The sequence below is a fragment of the Macrobrachium rosenbergii genome, chromosome 45, assembly GCF_040412425.1.
Source record: "Macrobrachium rosenbergii isolate ZJJX-2024 chromosome 45, ASM4041242v1, whole genome shotgun sequence".
NCBI lineage: Eukaryota > Metazoa > Arthropoda > Malacostraca > Decapoda > Palaemonidae > Macrobrachium > Macrobrachium rosenbergii.
In genome coordinates, this window is record NC_089785.1 from 23,578,430 (window position 1) to 23,603,164 (window position 24,735).

Sequence of the window (24,735 nt, forward strand, 5' to 3'; positions counted from 1 at the left end):
TGGTTGCGCAAATAAATTTTAATACAGAAAACACAAATTTCCAGAGCCCCAATTAGCTACCTCACTCCAATACTGACTTGAGATTGTTAGTTTGAGGAAAAGTCAGACTTGCCAATAATTATGGCCTCTGACTCACAGTAACAATTCAGAATAAAGTTAAAAAACTTTCACAACGTATTTCTGGACAAAAAACATAACAGCAAGACAATTAATCACATACAGTACAAAATGAAACTTACTGAATAATAAATTAACAATATTGTACAGATAAATATACTAAATCTGATTAGAAAACATACATAAATAAATACAAAATAAAACCTATCTTTTGATGTAATGAACTAGCTAGGCTATTATCTGCTGGATAGATAGCAGCTACTTACATTAAAACGAACTTGTCAAATTTAAATATATGGCATGTAACAAGTCACATCCTAACATACAATTCACTTCTCATTTCTCTGAATCAACAATAAAGGCAGAACAGTACTTAGATCAATTCTAGCAACATAACATACACAAACCAGTTGTTCATCATTTGACAGTTTTAGCCCACTTCTTCACAGAACATGGAGAAACAAACCAATCAGTCTTTCATTTACTTCTTGCCAATTTCTAAAATCCAGTTAGCAAAAAACAAAATGGCAGCTAGGGGCTTTCAAAGCATGCAGTGAACATAACCAAACAGAATGATGTTCACTGTTTGTTAGGGACCCTGACTGACTTTCTCTTTCCTTCTTTCAACAAGGACCATTCACAGTGCAAATAAATGGGTAATGATAAGTAACAGATCTGTGACGAAACAAACAAGGTTCTTGCTACTTACTAACATCCTATTCAACAAAGTTTTCCAGTACTGCACCTCGTTTGCGACAGATACAATAGAACCAAATGAATGATTTTCATTTATTTTACTTTACTCTTAATCTGTTGCTCATTACCATTTAACCAGCAAAATTCTGTCAAGGGGCACAGCAGTAACCTCCTAAAATATAATTCGACCGTCAATACAATTTTGCGAATCGTATCATTTATACAATTTTGTGAAACATATCATTTATTCACAAGCACAACTACTCATCCACTACACCTGCGTCCTTGGTACGACAAACTATCAAACCACAGTATTAACAGCACAGAACTTACCTTTAGGGACTGTAATCTGTTGAACAGATACACCCTGTTTCGCCAGGGCTTCGACTGGGAAAGACGGCTGAGCCGATCTGGAAAGAATATTTGGACGATGAATTATTCCCCCACCTTCAAGTCTATGTCCCATTTCTGCCTGAAGGGGTCGAACGGTACCCACAGGTTTTGAGTACATCACACCGCTGGAAAGGGCAACACAAAAGTTATGAAGGACGACAAGAGAACCTTCGAGGCTACGAATGGTCCATGAATTTCACTGTTCAAGGTTACAAGTAATGTTACGTTATTTATAATTGACACAAATTCATCAGGCATTACATAATTTACAATCGTGACAGCCAACAGTATTGCCAGATTTCTAATCCTACTTCCACAATTGACTTTTCTCACTACTAAGTGCATCACAGCCTTTCTCAAAGTATCTAAAACAATAAAACCAATCCAGATCTATGTCTCCCACAACATCCAACACTAATCTTCCCATTTCACGACAGTGAAACCATTTTGAAGGAATTCCTATCTGGACACACGATGGCGTACCAGTCAAAATCAGCATTCAAGTATCACATAAGGCCATTGTAAAAATAATGATCATAAACAGTACATTGTATCAACTGAAAATAACATTCAAGCATAATATACTGTACACATATTTGAAAATAATGCTCTATTATTGACATTATACTGACTGAAATAATAAAGTGAAATGTATCATCATTTAAAAAATAATGGATTCCTTTAGTTCTGAAGTGATTCTGTTTGATTTCAATGTTTTTTTTTTTAACTTTCTTCAGCAGAAATTGTTTATAAGAAATGATAGAAATTTGCCAAATGGTAATTATGCTTTACAAGATTATTTTCAAATAGTTTTCAACAGATAAAATGGGATTTTTAGTTCAATGCAATAGTTTTAACATTCTTTTCCATTTTATAAAACAACAGTTAACAGCTCCTTCACTTAAAAAAATGCAATGTTGTGTGTGCTAATATAAACATAATATAGTGAAAAAATTTCCATGCTGTGAAGCTGCTAAAAAGTTGAATTTGATAAAGGATCTGAAATAAACCACCTTCTGGTTTCACCCTCCATCACCATAGTAACTGTTTGTTGTTTTTAGAGTAAATTGTTCACGATACTTACAAATTTCACAGTAGAGAGGAAGAAACTCATGATAAGACATTTCTCATATAAATAAACTATAATGAATGGCACTGATAGCCAAGGAAACATCATTATTAATAAGAAACATTCTTTCCAAGAAGCTGTAGCTGACAGCGAAAACTATCTGATAAATTACAGAATTGGCTTGCGAGAGAAACTTGGCTCTTAAAATGCATACTTATCAATCAATGCTCATTAAGAGTACGGGGCAAAAAAAATTAAAACGACACTCACCCGATCTTGGTACCCATGATGACCTGCTGACCTTGCTGATTTTTAGGATAGAAAGCAGCGTACGAAGGCCTGCTATAGCTGATGTTGGCCTGCTTTTCCAATTCGTAGGATCGCTTGGCAAGCCTCTTTTCTGCTCTCGACAATTTCTTGTCCTTTCGGTCAACTAGCAAGCTTTCGTGCTTGAAAGGTGCCTTGGTAAACAGGTTTCCATGCAGACGGACAACGTCGCGCAAGATGGCGTCTCTGTACTTATCCACTTTTTCCGACAGATCGACCGGGTCCGGGTCACTTTCATTTTCTACTAAGAGATTGCTAATTTCCTTGGATGACAAATGAGCGTCTGGGTTCATCTCATCGACAATACGATCGGCAATTCCTTGCTTGTTAACTTGTCTATCGTATATGCGCTTTTCGAGAGAGTTGTCCGTCACTAGCCGGTAAATGTGACACTCCTTTTTCTGACCGTAACGATACACACGACAAACTGCCTGCGTGTCATGGCATGGATTGAACGATGCGTCAAACACAATTACTCTGTTAGCCCCGACTAAATTGATTCCTAAACTTCCCGCTCTTGTTGAAACTAAAAACAATTTGACATTAGGATTGGCATTGAATTCATTGATTAACTTTTCTCGTTCTTGTGCTGACGTACTGCCATCCAGTCTGAAATATGAACGATTTCTTAGCCATCCCTCAAATGTCCCGGGAATATAAGATCTTTGTAAAAATTCTTCTAGAAGAGACAAGGTAAAAAGTGACTGGGAAAATACCAGTAGTTTATCACCGACTCTCACAGATCCATCCACAATCTGGAAGAACACTTGAACTTTAGCCGATGAAGTTAATGAGCCAGGTACATAATTCTCAAACAACCCCTCAGTCCAGTCTAGAGTCATTTCTTCTTTTTTCACTTCCTCCTTCTTATCTTCCTTCTTCTCCTCCCCATTTTCCCCCTCTTCGTCTTTGAGCTCCTCTTTCTTTGCAGCCGACATGTCCCCATCCTCACCTATCTCTTTCTTGATCATCGGTTCGGTCTTCATTTTCTCGTCTGTGTTGGTTGATGCTGTGGTTGGGGTGGAGGGAGCAGGAGTAGCAGGTGTGGCTGGCGTGGCCGGGGTAGCAGGGGTCATCGGACTGTGGTCGCTGGACATCTGTTGGCTGTTGGAGCCGGAAACAAAAGGAGACGCTGTTCTGTGCTGGTTAGCATTTGGCTGACAGCCAGGCTGCCCTGGCGAATTGTTGACAACCATATTCTGACCTGTCGAGTTCATGGAATTCAAAGGTGGCCCATCGGGTCCGCCAAGGTTCCCCATGCCTACTGAATTTTCTGTGTGACCCTGACCTAAGGGCTGGCCCAAGTGATTGGTCATTCCCATAGGTCCTGATGAATTTGGGTCATTCATGTTGGGGGGTAAAGAGTTTGGCATTCCCACAGGCTGCCCAGAAGACGGTGCTCCGACAGGTGGTTTACCAGGACCCCCCATACACTGCCCAGCGGAATTAGGGTTGTTTAGGGGCTGCCCAGGCATATTAGGGCCCCCTAAAGTTTGGTCTGAAGGATTCATGCCAACTAAATTTTGCCCGTTTGGATTTGACATTCCTAGCTGCTGTTCTGAGGGATTGGGACCACCTAGGGGCTGTCCAGGCATATTCATGGGTCTCATCCCTGGCCCACCTTGATTTGGCCCTCCCATGGGTTGGCTCATCATGTTTGGCATTCCGACTGGCTGACCTCCATGATTTGCACCTCCCATGCTTTGCCCCTGGGTGTTCTGGGCGTCTACTGGCTGTCCCGATGCACTGGGGACTCCCATGGGCGGACCAGACAGATTAAGAGCCTCAAGGTTTTGACTTGTAGGAATCTGTCCAACCACCGGCTGCCCTCCAGGGCTGGAGACACCCATGGGCTGACCTGAATGGTTCTGCATCCCCATCTGATTAGGTACCCCTACTTGCTGCCCTGGGGGATTGGGCCCTCCCATGGGCTGCCCAGCATGATTTGGCATCCCCAAAGGTGGGCGTGGGTGATTCAGAACCCCTAACGATTGTCCTTGGGGATTCTGAGGCAAGCCCATGGGCTGTCTTTGTGGATTAGGGATACCCATAGGGTTGTGAAGGTCCATCGGCTGCCCTGACGAGTTGCTGAGTTCCATCGGCTGCCCTGCGGGGTTGCTGTGAGGCATCCCCATCTGGGAGTTGTGCATGTTATGGTTCTGCGGGTATCCAGGAGGAAGCGACTGACTGACAGGCGGATTGTGGTGATATTGGTTTGCATATGGGTTATTGTACGGAGGGGGATAGTGGCCTCGGTTTGGGTCGTTCGTGCCGTACCCCTGGTTGTACCAGGGATACGGCATCTGCATCCCATAGTTCTGGTGGTGGGGGTGGCCTCCAAGGCCGTAATTAGCCAGGCCGGGTTGGCTCTCCCTGTGCTGAGGCATTCCGTGGTGCATCATCGGCATACCCATTGGATCGTGGAAACCCATGTTGCCCTGTTGCATGCCCATGGGGTTCTGCTGGTTCATATTCATTGGTTGGCCCATAGGAACCTGTGAATTCATGGTGCCCGGAGGGGTCATGCCCATGTTTGAACTGACAGGAAGTTGCGGCATCATGTTGCGTCCCACTTGTGCTCCCGGTGGCTGCCAGCTGGGGGGAGCTGCGTGAGAAGGCACGGTAACGTTGGGTGCGTTGGGGGTGTTGACGTTTGAAGCTCGACGGGACTTGGCCTTACTTTCCAAATCGTCCAGGTCCAGGTCAAAGTCCTCATTGATTTTCTTCTGTACAAAGTTGTAGAGAACATCTGGATGGTTCCAAATCTGTGGATGGAAAAGAGAGATATGAATTAACAAAACGTGCTGAGAAATTTTTGAACATACTTACACCCTAAGATGGGAAAATGTCCAGTACTGCTTATTATTTATAATCAAAACATCCCTCTGGTTTGAAATACGTTACTCTCATAGAACAAAATTAAAGGATATCGCTTGAAGAGCTAGCTTTGGACTGAAATGACTATGCATGAATACAAAAAGTAATAAGCAAAGAATGTGAAGAGTAAAATTAAATTACTGAAAAGATCAACTTCATAAAAATTATAATCAATAGAATCTAACACAACCAAAGATATTGCAGCAAGCAAGGAAGGACCTCTGTTGATCAAGTTTGAAATCCCTGGTACAAAGTCTAAATGGGTAGCACCCAAGTCTTGAGAACGATTATGGGTCAATTCATGCATTGGCTGACAAGCCCCCAGACAATTTCCTATGATCTGCCCTTGCCAAAACTGCGTCCATATCTACCAAGTCTGTTACGTGATCTTTTCAACGCATTTCACTCAAAGACAATAAACTCTGCAAGTATAAGCATGCCTGTGCATTTGCGATGTAATCTGGCACGGACGGAGGAAATCATGTAAACGGGAATATCTCTAAATCAGAAGTTAACGACAGTCTCGACCTACCTTGCAACAAATGGCAAAAGCTTTGAGCGGATTGGCCAAAGCTTTCGTAGCCGACAGTTCTGCCATGAACGTCGAATACAGCTTCCTCTGTATCTCCGTCATTCGGCAGAGGAGAACGTGTTCCTCCTTTTTGGGAAGTGTCATGGCAAGAACGGTCTGACCTCGTCTGTAAATAATAAGACCACAGTTAAGAGAAAGCATTACATTAATCTACATTACTTTAGAAATCATTTCACAAACCTTTACAAAATGATACCAAGTGAAATTCGTGTACTAGTTAATCAGCTTCTACCCATAAAGATTATGACACTTGAACTGTGGCTGCTAATATATATAAGTTTAATCTAAGCACTGAACACCAAAGGATGTACATCAAAAACTTGATCAAATTTCTGTCAATCACACAGTGCATTTCCTTTGTATGTGAATATGACAAAGAGGGCACATGATAACCCATTTAGACACCAAGTAACTTCTGGAAAATAACCCATGTAGACTCTAGATAACTTCTGCAAATGCTGGCAAGTAAATACTGTACAACATATGAACAATTATATCTTTAAAAAAATTAAAAGAACGCTTTAGAATTTCGAAATGAACATTAATGAAAAAGATTAAAGTAGTACATTAGATTGAAGTCTAAAATAATCATCTCTATCGAATGTCAACCCTGTTACATAACACCAAAAGGAGCTGACACAAACCTTTGGACAAAACCTTCGAGGAGGGAATGGAGAACATGTGATCTGTATCTCATCAACTTTATGTCCTGCGGCGTAGAATCCACACACTGTCCATTCTGAATTGGTCGCTCAAACATGTTGCTGAACTCGGTCTTTGTACCTGGAAAGCAACAAATGTAAAACTTAGAAAATACCCTGCACGAAACATACTGAAAAAAAGCATTGCTCGTATGGGACAACATTTTTCTGGAAACCTAACAGGAAATGATTTTGGAGTTCATGGTACAGGCAGTTCCCGGTTATCAGTGGGGGTTCCGTTCTGACAACGTGACAATAACCGAAGATAAGCGATTTTAGGCACTTATTGGCACCTCTGTTAGGTACGTATAGGCGCCGATAAGCGAAAATTGGTGCATGTCGGCGCCGAAAATCGCTAATTTTCATCGCTAGACAAGCCCCAAAAAACCAGATCACCAATAACCAGGGACTGCCTGTAACATAAAAGCAATTCTACAGACTACTAAAAGTACATCTTACAATGATAATGTGTTCTTTAACTCGTATAATAGGTTCACTCTTCTGGATCATGACGAAACATTGAAGTCATCTAGAGAAAATGAGTGGTACTATGGTGACCTTATACTTTCAAAATATTGAAACTACATTTGTTAATAAGGAGAAACAAAAAATTAGTAAGGTATCAAATTCTTTAACAAAATTTATTGCATTTTTGGGTAAAACAGAGCAATGCAACTAAGGGGAATGATAAAATGTTGCAAAACAGACAGTTTGGGGAGTACGTGCAGCATAAGGCATGATACAGGCAGTGGCCCCATAGAACCTCTTTAAGAAAAATATAAAGTCAATGAATATAAGCATTTACATCGTTTAGTCCCTTGCTAACTTACCTAAATAGTTAGGTCTGACAAAATCAACCATACACCAGTATTCCATCAAGTTATTCTGGAGGGGATACCCAGTCAGGACGACTCTTCTCTTTGTACGAATGTTCTTGAGAGCCTGAGAGATGTTGGCGTGGGCGTTCTTGATTCGGTGGCCCTCGTCACAGATGACGAGATCAGGACCGGGCTTAACGAGCGCCTTCTGAATTTCTGTGGGTTAAATGTAAACAGATCAATTTCAGTTAGACAAATAACTATCTGCTAAAGCATCAAACTCCTGTTGTGGTATGTCAGTTCATAAACATCTCAAGATGAAACGAGGACCTCAAACGCTTACCATCTAAAAGCTCTTTGTTCTTGTCTTCCTCTTCAATGTCCACAACTTCTTTGTTGTCTGCCGCAGCCTTTTTCTTCTTCTTCGGCTTTTTCGGCTTCTTCAGGGACAGCTGGCGGTACAGCTCGTAGCCCATCAAGAGGACGCCGCCTTGTTCGTGCCATTCGTTGATGACCCTCGCCCTTTGGTTCAAGTTCTTCAGCGCGTCGTTCAAGACGAAGACCTTGAACTTCCGCGGCCACACCTCATACCCATCCGGAGTCATTACGGGATCCTGGCCCTCAGGAAGCCAGTTATTATACTCTGCCAGCCAGTTCTGAATGGTGTTGATTGGCACGATGATCAGTATTGACCGGGACTCTGTGTGTCTTAGAAATACATCCGTGAAGGCCACAACCTGGGGATATATTGTGATATTGTAATACTGTACAGTATTTTGGCCAAAGACCAAGCGCAGGGACCTGTAAGGTTATTCAGTGCTGAAAGGAAATTGAGAGTATGAAGGTTTGAAAGGTGTAACAGGAGGAAAACTATGAAATAAGGAAAGGGTTGAGGAAAGCAGGACGAAGGAAAACAAATATGAACAGAGGTACAGTCAAAGGAATGGAAAGGGCTGCAACTATGGGCCAAAGGGACGCTGCAAAGAACCTTACGTAATGCCTACAGTGCACCACATGAGGTGCACTGACGGCATAGCCCCCTACGGGAACAACCTGGGAGTTTTTTTTTTAGTTGTAACCTGGGAATATAAAAAATCCTCTCAAAGGCAGGTTTGTCCTCACAATAAAATAGGAAATTATGAAAACGTGTAAACAGTGACTCTAACAAACTGGCAAAGCAATAACCCAAAAAGTTTCAAAATATGGGTGTGCCTTGCTCTTACTGAAATCAAAACGTCATATATTTTCTACTGCTGTGTCCTAAAACTTTTGAAAACAAGATTCATATTCTTACTAAAATAAGAAAGCTGATGGTTTTTATTATAAATTATAAATACTGTGTTAATAATGATTACAATTCAATGACAGACTATCGTTCTACTTAAAACAAGAGTACAGACACCACCTTACTTACGAACATTCAGAGGGACAAACAAATGGGATGGAAAATTGAAATTGTGTCCAGAGCGCTCTCCTTCGCCCTCCGTAAGTTTACAGCACTGTAAGTAGTGCACTGTGTTTTAGAATGAAAAATCTACAGTACTGTATAGACTCTACATCATACTGTACTTAAATTGGCGTGAAGAGTACCTTAACCATCTCACGAAAAATTCAACATACGAATGGCCGTCCGGAACGTAACTCATTCGAAAGTAGGGTGGTGTCTGTATAGAAATAATTCGTGAAGTTCTGACTTACCTGCAAAGTCTTTCCAAGGCCCATAGAATGAGCTAAGATACAGCCAAACCCATTGGAAGTCTTAAATTGCTCAAGAGATTCCACTATGTTATCGTACAAAAATCGTATTCCTCCAATCTGTTGGTGAGAAAAATGGCACAAAACTTTATAACCAGAATTTACACGACATAACAGGACCTAATATAGTTTACTTATTGAATAGAGTTCAAGTACCATTTGAATCTTGAATGGTTTCCCACAGAGAGAGAAAATGAGGTGAAATAATCTGAATAGCTGGTGACACAAAGTCTGTCTGTTGTTGAAATTTTTCAGTCAACTATTTGTTATCAAGAACACTCATGACTCAATTCTCAAGTTACAACAAAAAGCATTCGTTTTACTCTCCTCCTTTGTGTCATTCTTACCATTCAGATTTTTCTACTACCTCCAAAAATTTGATGAATGAACCATAATTCAGAACGTGATGAATTTGGTATTGCTTGCATCTGACGAATAGAACAGAATATAGAATTTAGCAAAACGCCAAGCGCTGGGACCTATGAGGTCATTCAGTGCTGAAATGGAAACTGACAGTGGAAAGGTTTTCCAGGTGTAACCGGAGGAAAACTTCGCAGTTGCACTTTGAATCAATTGTTAGGAGAGGGTGGAAAGTAAGGTGGAAGAAAGAGAATATGAAAGGAGGTACAGTAAAAGGAATGAAAGGGGTTGCAGCTAGGGGGCCAAAGGGATGCTGCAGAGGACCTTAAATAACGCGTACAGTGCACCGCATGAGGAGCACTGACGGCACTACCCACCCACTGGATTGCATCTGAAGGGCTTTACCGGTTCTTCTAATCAAAAGTAAAAAATATGAAACATTTAAAACAAAACATTCTTAAACTAGTGACCACTGACATAAGATTAATCTTGACCTCAGCACTAACTGCTTGAAATGAGGACCTAAAGCCCAACCTCATCTGAAACCCTACTTACCTGGTGAGGCTTAACGTGCTTTGCCAGTTGCGGTGCTAGGAAGATGTCCTCCTCGCCTTCCGGATGCCCCACGTTAACCAAGACGCGGCCCTGTGCGTCGGGGATGTTGAACGCGTCGTTGATGTGAGCTCCGGAGCTGGTCGTGTCCTCTATCTCCCCGTCGTCTTCGTCGGAGTGGTCGGAGAGAATGACGACGTCAGAATCCGACCCAGACTTTTCCTCCTCCCCCTCTCTCTCGTCCCCTGACGACTTGGCTTCCTCCTCCTCCTCCTCTTTTATCTCGTCCTCCTTCTCCTGTTTCACCTTGACAACTTCGTCCTTCTCCTCCCCTTCAACCAATTCTTCCTCCTCCTCGCCGAGCTCTTCCTCAATTTCCTCCTCTTCCTCCAAACCTTCTAGTTCCTCTTTTATTTTGCTCTCTTCACTCACATCCTTCATCTCCTCTTCTTCCTCTACCTCTTCCTCTTCTTCTTCTTCATCCTCCTCTGGAGCAAATTCTCCTTCCTCTGTAATTTCTGATCAAAAGACAAGTAAAAATGAATGAACAAAGATTAATGGCATCTACACAAGTATATAAACAATCCAAAATGCTGTATACACATAAACATGTATAAAAGCTATCCCAGAATATTGACAAAAACTGTGAGGAAGTTATTTCTCGTCCCATAAGATTAAAACATTCGCTATGGTTAAGGATAACTTTTTAAGAGACTTTTGAATGGTAAAATTCTTCTCTTTATTCATACAGATCACTAGTACAAAACCCAATACCTTCACTTAGCCCTGATAACTAGAAAATATCCTAGAAGTCAACTGGTCAGAGATTAAATACCTCCACAAGACACCTTTGACCATTTGTGATTGTAAACAATGAAGAAAACCTATTCGTAATGCATGACAGCAAGATCAGATATAAAGGTAGGAATGCAGATGGAAAAATAAAATTTAAAAAAATAAAAAACGAAGCAAGTTGAAAGATCTACCCTAAAAGTCAAAGGTCGCAGGTACACAAACAATCTGTCACCGAGTCACTCATCGACCAAAACTGTGGCTTGAGCTAACAAAGACAGGCCACAAATGCTCTCTTTCCTACCTTGTTCGACTTCAGCTTGAACGTCAGCGTCAGCATTTGCTTTTAGCCGAGGGGCATCCTCTTCAGACGACAACACCACGATGTCTGAGTCATCTGACGGTGCAGCAGTGCCGACTTGTACCTCTCCTTCGGCTTCTGCCTCTGCCTCCGCCTCCGCCTCGAGGTTGCTGACTTCCGCCACTGCGCTAACCTCTGCTACGAGACGTTCAACCTGGAAATGGGACAGAAGTATTTGCATTGACATCTCTTCTGAACATGAAATATAACAAAATACAGTCACCACCCTACTTATGAACATTCACAGATTCCTTCTGACGAGGCTGTCCGAGAGAGTGCCACAAAATAAGCTGTTTGCAAAAAATCTTTGTGTGATATGTAAATCACTGACCCCTGCCTGCCCGGCTGAATATGGTGACAGTTAGTTGGAGCAGTTTCTGATCTTGTTCCTCCGGATTTCTTCAATAAACCACTGTAGCCATTTTGTCTGTCAATACCCATAGTCTTCCCTCTGACATGAGAATGGAGTACTGTACTTGCTCAAGAAAGGCCTCCTGAATCAACAAGTGGACTCGAGAAAAGGGAAAGACTATAGTAACTCCTCACCTTATCTTCTGAGAGTCTTGTTGCCAGTGATGATCTCTTCAGACCTTATCCAAAAGGAAAAGGACCTCTACTGCAGGAAGGATGACAGGACGTAATATACTTAGATTCTGAAGATCTCTGGTCGTGTAACTAATGACATGTTCAACAGCATCATTAGGAAAATATACAGACTTTTGAGACATTGCCACAAATATGCAGGGGAATTCAGACCCCATAAAAGCTCCTACGTCAAGAAATAACCTGAGTAACCTGTCTTCTACTGGATGAACCAGGTCACCTACTGTGTCCACATTCATGGCCCATGGTTGGTACACGTCTTACTTCTGTGAGCTGACAAGGAGGATTGGGGGCTGGTGCAAATGGTAAAGTCACTGAAGGAGTTGCCACAGTTCCAACTGACGGTACTTTCTGACAGCAAGATGGACATCAGCGTGAAAAAGTGTGTCCTCCACATCCAAGAATGCATGGAAGTCCCCTTCCTGGATGAAGCAAGGCACAGAAACAATCATCCACATCCTGAGAATGGTCTGTTGAAGGTGCTGGTTTATAAAGATGAGCTCAATGACAAGGTGCCACCCTCCCATCACCTTGGGAGCCACAAAAGGTGGCTATAAAACCCACAGGGTCATTCACTTCTTGAATTGCTGGTCTGTCCATCCACGACCTCACCTCATTATCCAAATCCCTAAAACTCAAAGCTCCCCAGCCGAGACGGATATAAGGATATTTCCAGAAAGGGAAACTCATAACCACCTTTATCCAAAGCCACATTCCTATCTGCTACCAAGATCTCCCAAATTTCTAGACTTACCTCAGAGATACAAAAATTCCTCTGGAGAGAAATGACCTGATCTTCTCTGCCAATCTTGCCAGAGGAATTGTTCCTGCATCACCTCCCCCTTCCAGCCTGACTGGGAGAATGTCGTCCTCTTTCTGTAGAAGTCCACAAAGGAATCGAAAGGGAAGTCTCTGATTGGTGTCCTTAGCGTTTATGTCTCCTGTCAGTTTCTAAAGTAAGGCATCTGGGTAGGGCACTGTAATCCCTCTACTCCTCCATCCTGGTGTGGAGAACTGAGCTCTAGGAGCAAAAATGGAGCTCCAAAGTTCTCCGATGCCATTTGTGTGGCTGCCTCACAAGCCTGATAAGAAAGTTCCTTCCCAAAAAAAAGGTGAGGGCCTGTACTAAGGAAATTGGCTATGATGCATCTTCAAGACCTTAAGAGCTGCTTCCCTCTTTTCATAAAAATGTTCACAAAGAAATTTAGCTACTACCATGAAGTCTGGTACACACACCAAGGTCACATGATTCACTTCCTCTGGTGAGGTGAAATGAACAGGAGTAGTTAAGTGTTGATCACATATAATTATTCTTTTCTCTTAGAAGTCATGGCAACCTAGAATGCTGTCTTGCGAGTCAAACCTTCAACAAAATTTCCTCGAGGGACTCAAACGGAGCCCTGACAAAAACTCCACTGAACTAGCTACGTCCAGCTTCTGAAGAGGCATTTGATATGGGAAGATTTCCCCCTCAGTGTTCAAGATAACAACCCTTTGTTACAAAACGCCAGACATATCAAAGCCAGAATGAACCAAGATCCAAGAAACAGATCCGCTTTTGGTTAGCTAGAACAATCTACTTCCAACGCTTTGTCTGAAGTCCATCGCTAAAAGGAGTGAGGTAGCGGGGTCACATTCGTCAAGAAGCCTTCCGACTTGGTAAAATTAAAGCTGACCGCAGTTTACTCATAGTTTTCGCCATTTTTACTGCAGATGACTCGTATAACCCCTTCTAATGGGGAAAGTTGGCTGATCTCCAGGTATCAAGATTCATTGTCCTGCAGGGCAATTCAGGGGGAACCAGCTGAAGCGTGATTATTGGAGTAACTAGGGCCACTGAGTATATCTTATCAGAAACTGACACCATTTACAAGTGTCCTAACACAGCACACTGCAGGGTATCTAAAACATTCTTGGCATTGCACTCGGCCTTCTACTACTAATTTCTTACCTTGGGTCTCTTCCGTTAAACTGTTTAACTTCTTTTAAGTAATCCTCTTCCCCTCATTTATGAACAAACACTTCCTACAAGCCCTATAAGTCAAGAAGAGTGGCTCAGTGATCTCATTTAAATAATTCATAATAAGAAAAAGAAGCAACTGAAGGACTGAGAATCGAAGAGCATTAAACACGTAGCATCACATTAGGTTAGAGGCAAACGCGTCCATAATATGGTCCCTCGATCTCACATTAATTCTTTAAAACTTCATGTGCATACAGTTCTCCTTATTTACCAGCTGGCCAGCAATCTCCAACTGACGTATCAAGGTTGCTGCACTTTTTTTCTCAATGTTATTTGAATACAGTAATAATTTCAGTGTCCAGTGCTTAGCCAAGGTAGAATATATTCTACCTATATTAAGGTCCGCCCATTCTCAATAACATAATCCTCCTCATTGTCCATCTCTAAACTAATCTCTTCTTGTATATTTTGGATATAACAACTGATTAGTATATTAACTCTTATTCTTGCAGAGGGAATGTAGGATTTTGCGTCAAAACTGAAAACTCCACTACTCACCTGCGCAAGCCAATGTGTTTTCTTCACATTCTAAAACTTCTGAGAAAAGTAAATAAGAGTTAAAACATACAGCGGCCATGGTTAGTCTACCACGAACCCAGAGCATGACATCATTAGCAGTTACAAGTGAGAAGGAAACCAGTTTCCTGCAATAACAAGTTTTGGGAAATAAAAAGATATTGTAGTCCCTTCGAACTACGAGAAGAATGGGCAGAAGATAACTCTCACCTTGTAAGAGGTGAAAGGAATCATTAAAATATCAAATGTGTACCTTGGGCCCTGAGTCAATCATTCTGAAGATCAAAAGAAAACCTGGAAAAGGACTGTTCCTAATCAGATATTTTGGCCTTTTTCTGATGTTTCAGCAACCATTACGGAGAAAGTGGCAGGTTTTGACGATGAATTAATTCTCGGCATTGAATTCCTTACAATCATTTTAGCAAACACTACATAACTATCAATAAAAATCCATTCCAATTTCAGTCAAAGAATGTTAGATGGTCTATCTCATAATTTGGATCCAAAGCTGAATACAGTGATGAGTATTCTAGAGATAAAATCTAACACTTTGTCGAGGACACCAATTGCTTTAAAGTGACCAATACCATTTTTCCCTGTGTGTGTGTGTTTTGGTCCTTATTTCATATTTTCACTACTTAGTTTCAAGTTCTAAGATTCCCTTGAGTATTCAATTACCGGTACTTTGGAAGACATCCTTAGGGCCTGAACTGAATCTGCCAATGAAAAATCAAGGGATTACTTCCACTAAATAACATCAGAAGCGGTAGCCCAATTGATTATCATGAGGACACCTGAGAGGAGTTGGTGCTCTCTCCAATTACCACTGTGATCGAACAGTATCCCACAGAGCTCAAATCTAGAGAGATGTCAACTCCTGCTAAAGAAGCCCTTATTGGTGAGGAAGCACCTCTCTCCTATGCACTCGGTAGGCATAGAACCTACTCACTATAGACAAGTTCTTTGCACAACAGGGAACACTGATTATGACTATTTCATAAAACTCCAAACACAATTGCAACTCCGTATTTTCAGGAAACAACGATCCAAGCATTACATACAGGAAGCTGAGATACCACATGATAATCTTGCACACAATAAGAGAGGAACTAAGTGGGATAAGATTACATACTTAAAACAGCTCTGTGGTACTGCGGACTTGGGGAAGAGGGCTGATGTCTTCATGAAAACTAAAATTACCCTGATGTCTTCAAGAAAACTACAAAACAGATCAAGAGGCTAAAAATCTGACTGACTTATAACCATTTTGTCACAACATCAACTGCGATGCAGAGGAGTCCACAAACTGAGGGTTATTGCCAATCCATGAGAGTTCCTCTCAGACAAAATCCCATAGGCTAATCAATATTCATCATCAAAAATGAGATTAGATGGGTATATAACTTACTGCTTTCAAACAAATAACCATTCTAATCCTTTCTAACCGAATCAAATAAGACAAGGGTACAAGGAATTTAATGCATTAGTGAATTCTGAGGGTAATGTTCATCCATACAGGTGGAAGAAATCAGGTACCTATGACCTTCCCAGTCTGCCTTGACAAACTAAAATAGAACTTTACTCTTCTTTTGCACTAAACCAAGTACTGTGCTATACATTAGTTGCGTTATGAATCTAACAACAGCCGAGAGATGGTAAAATTTAAAAGATGGGTCTCTTTAGGTGATTGAAGCAGGGGAAGGCTTTAGTAACCATGACAACAAAACTGTGCCCTTTATGGAACATTTTGAAAACCGAGTCTGCCGTGTTTCTGACTTTTTATTCATTTACGCTGAATCCAAGCAATGTCTGGTAAAGAACGATGGACTTATTACTGTGCTTCAAAGACTCTGCACGTCCCTCGGGCAAGGGGACCTTGCTATCCTCTCTACGGTTATTATTCTCGTCCTTTTCCTTGAAGTTGAGGGCATGTTTCTCTGACTCTTAAAGAATGACACCTGTGAAAACCATCAGTACTACGTATAAGAGCCTTTCTTCTAAGCTTTGATATTGCATGATTGCATAATCGCTAAGTCAACCATGATAAGGGTCTACTGTTTCCCATGGAGTCAGACCTTGCCAACTGCCTAAGCTAGCTGAGGGCATGAACTTTCCTACCCTATTGACCTATGGGCTGCACTATACCGAGTGCTTTCACTTAGATCCACAAGCACACACCTCAGTTCATTTCCTGCTATGCATGACAGGCCTTCCTCTCATTGTTGTCAGTATTAATGGGGGTGCCTCCTCATCACAGGGCTTATGTGGTGAGAGGGCTCACCCTGAAGTAATGTTTGGCTGCATTGTTTTGAAAGCGCATTTAGCAACGACTGTAGAGACTGAATAAGTGCAGTATGAACCCAACAAGAGATTAACAGAAAGAAAATATTATTATTTAGGATAGACTGCAGTAAAGTGCCATTTATGCTAATGGACCTTAAGAGTACGTCACAATATATGTGCTTTACACACGGACTGAATTGGTGATCTTACAAGCGTGCTGTCGGCATAATTTTCTGAAGTGTCACCTTGTAATCCAAACTTTACTGGTACCAGCTTACTGAGAGCACAAATTTCCAATGACTGTTTGAACAAAACTGGATGCAATGTGTTATACAGTATAATGATTAACCAGAGGCTTGATTTGAAGAATGTTTTAGAGCAGACCAGTGTTGGTAACTGAATACATTCACAGAATACTAATCAATTTGATTTCGATGTACACTGTTTATGCTGCTGTGACCTATTTAGATTACTTGAAAGGTCGTCAAAAGACCGTTGTAAGAATAACTTACAAAGAAGCTACCTTTGGGTTAGAACAAGTTTGATGATTGTCAGAGATTAAACGACAGGGAAACAATTGACTGTGTTCTTAGGTAGGCTAGCTACTGGTAGGGAAGGTTTGTTGAGCGAAGGATTATTCGCTATAATTCTGAGTTAACCTGTACTGATTAAATTTCGTGAATAAATCTAACATTACGTAAATCTTGTTCCTCAGAAAAGAAAAACTTTGTAATGGGACAGTGACATAAACAAAAAATCATGAGAATTAGGTTACCTAAATCTTCTTCACGGCGGAAACACGAGTCCTCACCTGCTGTTGCTCGAGATACTCTCTGAGAGCGAGTCTCTTCTCCTGCAGCCGTTGCAAACGCAACTGCTCTTCCTTTTGTGCGTTGAGGGTGTCGTCCTCCAACTTATCGTCGCTGATGATGTCCCTAATGTTCCGGCGCAGATTCTTCACTTTGGGCTTGACGCTCAGGCCGGTGGCCGCCCCACTGCGTCTTCTCATCTTGCGTCTGCGCGCCTCTTCGTCGTCGTCGGAGTTGTCCTCGTCGCCGGAGGACCTGGCGTCGTCCCTCTTCTTCTTCCACTCGTTGTCCTCCTTCTCGTCGTCCGAGGACGCTCTGCACTTTCTTTTTATTTTGGGGGCGGGGGCGGAGACGTCAGTGGACCCGCTGACGTGCCGTCTCTTCGCCTTTAGTCTTTTCAGTTTGTGTTCCTCGTCCTCGTCCTCCCCGTCACTCCCGCCCCTCTGGCCCTCCCGGTCCGACCCCGCGTCCTCCAGGGGATCGACGGGCGTCTTCGCGTTCTCGTTTATACCGTCCTCCTCTTTATTTGTACATATTTCTTCCCCACCCTCACACCTTAGAACATCGTTCAGCTGGGGACCACCGGCCTCCTCCCCCTCTCGGCCCACGGGGCTCGCACTCCCCTCGCACTCCTTCGGGCTCCCCACACCCCCCTCGTCCCCCCGCACTGTTTCGCCAATCACTTCACTGGGCTCACCGCCCCCGCCACACACAACGAGGCCCTCGGGATTGTCTGGGGAAGTTCTCTCACTATTGACAAAAGCACCATTATTCCCCGCGCGACCCTCAAAGGTCTGTGCCTCCATCGGTTCACTGTCGTTCTCTAGGGGGTTCACTTCCGCCAGGCCCTGGTCCCCGTCGTCCCCGTCCTCGTTTTCGGCACAGTACTCCCCCGCTAGGGGGTCCTCACTCAACGGGTCGACTTCGTTACTAAAACCGCCCTTGGTTTCCGAACCCTCACAGTCCCCCATCACCACCTCGTCTCCGTGCATGCTTTCTGTGATCACGTCCGACTGATCCCACCGGTACTGTTCGGCGGGCATCTGCCCTCCGACATCGTCGGGGAGCAACGGGTCTGCTTCCGGCTCGTCAGGAACCTCGGCAGACCACTCTATGTTTTCCTCCTCGTTATCTTTCAACTGTTCCATTTTGTACTCGTTATCAAAGGTTCTGGAAAGAGGAAAAGGAGTTGAATCATTCTCTAGACATTACCAGAAATGAAATCACCGCCATAATGACAATAATTACAAAATTCTAATCGTTACCAGATATGGAATCATCATAATTAGAATTGAAGTTCAAGATAATTTCAGTTTCATAAAAACATATCTATTTTCCTTCTGCTTAACAATTACCAAAGGTGGCGGGGTGAAAGTTCACAAAGGCTTGCCCATTTCAGGCAGGAGTTTGCAAACACAGAACATTACCATTACGGAAACATACCGATGAACAACATTTCAAGTTATCCACGGTCGCAATGCAACGGTCATGTGCAACATTAACATTTGCTCTACATAACTACTGTCGTTATACAATGCATTTCTTTTCAGCTTCCTGATGCAGTGATAAGGCTTAACTATCACAGATTTCTAAAGATCGAAAACGAAGAGTAGAAATGAAATGTCTTTACGATCACACCAGAATAATCAGAGAGAACATTTTAAATCTTCACGGCGACATACTTTATTCCCAAACGATCCAGCAGTTATTTAAACACAGAAAGTAAATCTGACAAAATGGCTACACAAGTCAAAGAGACAAAATGAATTAGAAGTTCCCTGAGCAAACATAAATTCATGCCCAAATAACCTTTCGCAAATGGTACAGCAACAATGCCCTGTCTGTTGTAAATCACACACAAAAATGTGGTACCAAGAAAACTTTGGAAAGATTCTTCAGGAAATGACACTAGTGTTTCAGTCAAGTGATAAGGCTGGGAAGAACTGAATGGCCCAATCGGAACAAAGTTCTGATAGTTTAAAGGAAGCTTTAAGAGGTTAAGTCTCTGGATTGAATTGAATATAGTATTTAAGCCAAAAGCCAAGCACTGGGACCTATGAGGTCATTCAGCGCTGAAACGGAAATTGGCAGTGAACGGTTTGAAAGGTGTAACAGGAGGAAAACCTCGCAGTTGCACTACGAATCAATTGTTAGGAGAAGGTGGAAAGTAAGACGGAAGAAAGAGAATGTGAAAGGAGGTACAGTAAAAGGAACGAAAGGTTGCAGCTAGGGGTCGAAGGCACGCTGCAAAGAACCTTAAGTAATGCCTAAGGTTTTTGTAGTAAACCTTCGGACCCCAGCTGCAACCCCTTTGGAGAGTGAAAAAATTGAACTGGTACCTGAATTCTGGGCCAGAAGAAGAAGCCCAAAGAACATTTAAGAGCAGAGAAGCTGAAACAGATTTTATAATACGGAAAGAGGACTATTAAAGTACTGAATCAATATACCAGAGGAGGCTGCCTAAAATACACAAGACTACTCAATGCCAAGATAATTGTGAGGTCGGTTGTACAGTACCTAGGCCCAAAGAAAGGGCCCTGGGGCACCCAAGGCCATCCAGCTTCAAACGGAAAGAACGCCGAACGGAAACAGAAGCAGAGAGACGTGGAACTGAGAAATGAAGTCTGGATAAAATCTGTCGGCTGAACACAGAAAAGCAGAATGGTAGAAACTTCTGAAAAAGGACACAAACCGTGGGAGAAGAAGGACGTAACAGGGAATAGTGATACACAATAATGTGAAAGGTACAGAGGAGTCAGGCAGCTTGAGAACAGTATGAAAGAATGGCGAGTAATGGAACAGGTTGAAAAAAAATATCAATTAACAACTGTCAGGTAAACTCCAAGCTGGGAGAAACAGACTGATGAAGTGGTTGTTAGGATAAACAACTACGGAAGAAATCAGTACCAGAACGAGCAATTAAGCACCAAAAAAGTAATGGGTATATATCGCAGCAGGAAAAGAGGTTATTGTATCTACATGGGAACTGTTAGCTATGTCTAAAAGATGGAAGAGCAGAAAGGAGATGATTGGTCTGGACATTAAAACGCAATAAAGCAAGATTATGGTGACAAAATAAGAAAACAGAAAAGAAAGTACATTCTGGAGTGTGGTCTTGTGGTTTCTGCCTCCGAGGAGGAAGGGTCACTGTAAAATTGAGCATCAGAAGCAACAGATGGTGTCAAAAGACACTCAGGACTGCGACCTTTAATGGTGCAAGTACTGTCGAACACTTCTGATACCTTGGCAACCAACTGGATTGTAAGACCATTGGTGCGGCAGTAATTAAAAATAAAAGTACCATAACAAGAGCAGAGTTAAGTGGAAAAACAATGCTGAACTACTGATAAATGAGAATATCTTATTAACAAGCTGAGCAAAAATTTATGACAAACATATGAAGCATTTCTGTAGAAAAAAAAAGTTTGCTGATGAAACATAGGGTCACAGTTGGAGTGAGTTGGGACTGCTGTACTGCAAACGAGGCTGGAACTGAGAGATATGGTGCTCAGAGGCCATTAAGGAGACCTAGATTTCAATGACTACGATGATTAACAGATTAAGAGATGTGGAGAGAAGGGATGAGAAGCAGTACCTTAGGGGGATACGATAAGAGACAAGACCCCGACCTTCAGGATGGCCCAGAGAATTCTGGAGAAAGACCATCGATGGGATTTCAGGCAGAAATGCGCACAAGAATCAGAACGATAACAATAACCTCCCAAGACCAACGTGATAATTCTGACAGAGAAGTCATCCAACTGTTTGTGCTGGACAAAACAGTTTGCTATTCCAAAACTCAACTTCTGACATCAATAAGACACGAACTATGGAAGCCAGTCAGCATATTTTCAAGAATTTTGAATTTGCAACTGCGGGCTGAGAGAAAACACACTTCATCCAGTTATCTACCCCTAGATAAAGGGAATGGAAAAAGACGACGCAGAAACAAAAGGCGAGAGATGAGAATCCCACAAAAGGAATCACAGGGTAAGAGAGAATCACTGAGTGGAGCAACCCAATTTATAGAAGACTACTCTGTAGAGACGGTAACTAAGAAAAAATACACAAATTAACAGTTCGGGAAAAAACATTATCAAAAGCACAAAGAAATCATGTTCAACCAAACTCTGGAAATGACAAATAACATTTTTTGTACAAAATTTCTTGACAATTGGGAATGTCAGATAGAGTACCGTGGTCGAGGCTTTCAAATGATTACACACAAGATCCTTCACCTGCGAAAGATATTAACAGAATTTGGTAATCTGCAAATTACCATTATCTGGCTAAATACTCCACACCAGTTACTTGACTGGGTATAAAGGCGGAGTTTTCTCGTGAAATGCGAGAGAACGTCCTTCTCGCCAACAAGCAACCTGCATTACGAATCAAGCGCTTCCTGCAAGGATGCACCTTCAGGAGTTTAACATAGATCTAAATTTTCCGGGAATTGCTCGAGTTAACACTGGCATCCAAACGCAAAGGACCCACACAAGGTTTTTGGGCAATTAATTTACAAAGATCTTTTGGTTTTACATAAGTTGCTGTAAGTAAAAGACAAATAAATGATAAAGGATGTTGTAGTTCATCCTGACGGCGAATAAAAATGAAAGATTATGTAATCGCCGACATTAAAATGCTGGACGGTAGATTACAAAGACCATTTCATTCTGAGAACAAATATTTATTAGATTTTTGCAAAGTATTAAAATAAAATTAATGAAAAATAATCCATTTATCAAAGGATACAAGTAATTACACTTTGGACTTTGTTCTTTTCGCCACAATTTATACAATTAAGGAAAAATATGCTGTTTCACAATTGCAACAAACATCCTTTCAAAATATTTCAGCTGAATGCCGAACGAGCTTTTCAAAATGTAATTCACACTAATATTTCACAAAAGATTCAAAGTAAATTGAAATATTCGAACCGAAAGCTCGCTCAAAGGTACAACGCAATTAAGTTCACTGAAAATGAATTAAATAAGGTGAGAGAAGCTAAATATTCAAAGAAAATATAAAGTTATATATCACATAAAGGCCTAGATTGATGTAATTCACAGATTTTCAAAGACATTCACTTCAGAAAGACGTCAGTCTAATTCTTCCTTACAAACTGACGCACGTGACGACATTATGACGAAGTCCGTGACAAACCCCAGGCTATAATTGCTAATTCCTTTGATAATTGCTTTGTTATACATGAGGAGGTCTTGTGATAGGCCTAGGCCTAATAATCGCTTCTCACTCAAAAAAAAGTTCAATGATTAATCCCTTAGCATAGGCCTATAGGCCTAGGCTAATCATTTGCTTCCCAGCCTGAAACATCTGAGCTTTCTATATTAATTAGAGAGTTAAATACCGAGTATAGATTACGACTAAGGAGTCACCAGGTCAATAGCCTCGGTAATCCTAGAGTAACGTAAGGTTCGGGCCAAAAATAGGCCTATGCTTAGCCTGAATGGTAAGTCTGGCAAAAAAAGTTGGCCTATGTTATGGTAGGCCTATAATAAACATTTTAAGCAATGTTGGCATTCGTTAAGTAGGCCTAGAGCTTGGCCGAGTGGGCACAGACGATAATCCCGCCCAAAAACCCCCATCAGACTGTCGTCTGGCCGTCAGACGAAAGAAGCTGCGGGTCTACATCATTCAGGGTAATCCAAGCCTGAAGTTGGCCTGCGGGATGGTGTCGCAGGCCTAAACCTACAGAGAGGGGGGCTAATTTCAGCTAGCCCGTCACCTAAAGCACCCTCGGACAGGCCTAGTCGCGAGTCGCTCGAGAAGTCGGGTCTGACGGGCGAGCGAGACGTTTTCGGCGGATATTTTGGGCCCCGGGTTAAAAATCGGCTTTCGGACTAGCCCGCTTGGGCCTGGTCCAGCTCCCTGCACCGTAACGGCAGACCCCGACCTAGGCCTAGGGGGCTGAATGCCCGAAATCCTCCCCCGTGCCCGCACGCCTCCTGAGGGAGGGAAGGAGGGTCACGGGGTCGGGAAACGAGAGGAAGAGAGAGGAAAAGAGAGGAAGAGAGAGGAAAAGAGAGGAAGAGAGAGGAAGAGAGAGGAAAAGAGAGGAAAAGAGAGGCCTGAACGAGCGCAGCGTCTCACTCCACGTGCGCCTCGTTAGGTCGTAGGCCTAGGCTCAGGTTAGGCCTAAGTTCTCCCGGCGGCGGCGCCCCCCCGCCGCCTCATTTGGGCGTGAAACCCGCGCCCCCGGGCGTAGGAGAGCCGCCCGGCGCCTCCCGAGCCGCCCAGGGGAAGAAATCCCCCCCGGGATTTTATGTAATGGGCGAATCCCGTCGCTCCTGCGGGTGGGAATCGGTCAAGTGTGTCGCGTCCATTTTGACCCCCCTCCTCCGTCAGGCGGGGCACGGCGCCCCCGGGCTGCCCCGGGGGCGCCTGCCCCCTGCGGCAGGAGGCCTCGGCGAGGCCCCCAGAGGCCGGGGAGGCCAAAGAGCAGCAGCAATCCGGTGTCAGACTTTAATTTTGGGTGGTCAATGCCCCTTGCCGTTTCGGGGGCGATTTCGGGGCCCTATCTCGCGTTCCCGCGGGGGCGGCGGCCCCCGGGGGGCTTGCCGCGGACACCGGGCGACGGTTACCTCAGGTTACAGAAGACATCTCCATTTCAACCGCACTAAAATGACAAAGAAACAAAACGATCGGGTGCACGAGTCCAAAACATAAACAAACAAGCCATTATGAGTAACTCCTCCGCTGACCGTCAGATGTCACGTTCATCTGCCTCTCTCTCTCTCTCTCTCTCTCTCTCTCTCTCTCTCTCTCTCTCTCTCACACTATTCTCTCTCTTTCTCTTTCTCTCTCTCTCTTTATCTCATTCTCTCTCTCCCTCTAACGCGTTTTCTGTGATCTCTCTTCGAGCCATTTTTTTTTTCGTAGGTTAAAATGGCAACTTCTTCCTCATTTTACCTCCTCCTCATCCTCCTCCTCCTCCTCCTCCTCCTCATCCACTCACTCACCCAACCACCCACCACCTCCCACCGCAAACATGCACTAACTTCAATCCCCTTTATCGCGTCTATTTCATTTCTTTTCCGTTAATTAGGTGAGAGAAATGATTTCTTTTTTTT

General features: G+C 42.9%; 1 protein-coding gene across 3 annotated transcripts in view; it reads right to left on the reverse strand.

The window, feature by feature from the left end:
* Window positions 1–24,400, reverse strand: part of LOC136829790 (uncharacterized) — a 30,848-nt gene extending 6,448 nt beyond the window's left edge. For 2 of the 3 annotated variants that reach the window (XM_067088713.1, XM_067088712.1), the window contains exons 1-11: window positions 24,247–24,400; window positions 17,647–18,814; window positions 11,354–11,564; window positions 10,261–10,775; window positions 9,289–9,405; window positions 7,934–8,327; window positions 7,603–7,806; window positions 6,716–6,854; window positions 6,012–6,177; window positions 2,546–5,367; window positions 1,147–1,331 (exon numbers count right to left, since the gene is read on the reverse strand). In XM_067088713.1, the coding sequence (XP_066944814.1) occupies window positions 1,147–1,331; window positions 2,546–5,367; window positions 6,012–6,177; window positions 6,716–6,854; window positions 7,603–7,806; window positions 7,934–8,327; window positions 9,289–9,405; window positions 10,261–10,775; window positions 11,354–11,564; window positions 17,647–18,792 (5,899 nt within the window). In that variant the 5' untranslated portion in view covers window positions 18,793–18,814; window positions 24,247–24,400. The remainder of the gene's footprint in view (window positions 1–1,146; window positions 1,332–2,545; window positions 5,368–6,011; window positions 6,178–6,715; window positions 6,855–7,602; window positions 7,807–7,933; window positions 8,328–9,288; window positions 9,406–10,260; window positions 10,776–11,353; window positions 11,565–17,646; window positions 18,815–24,246) is intronic. The other variant, XM_067088714.1, reaches the window with a different exon arrangement.
* Window positions 24,401–24,735: the final 335 nt, after the last annotated feature.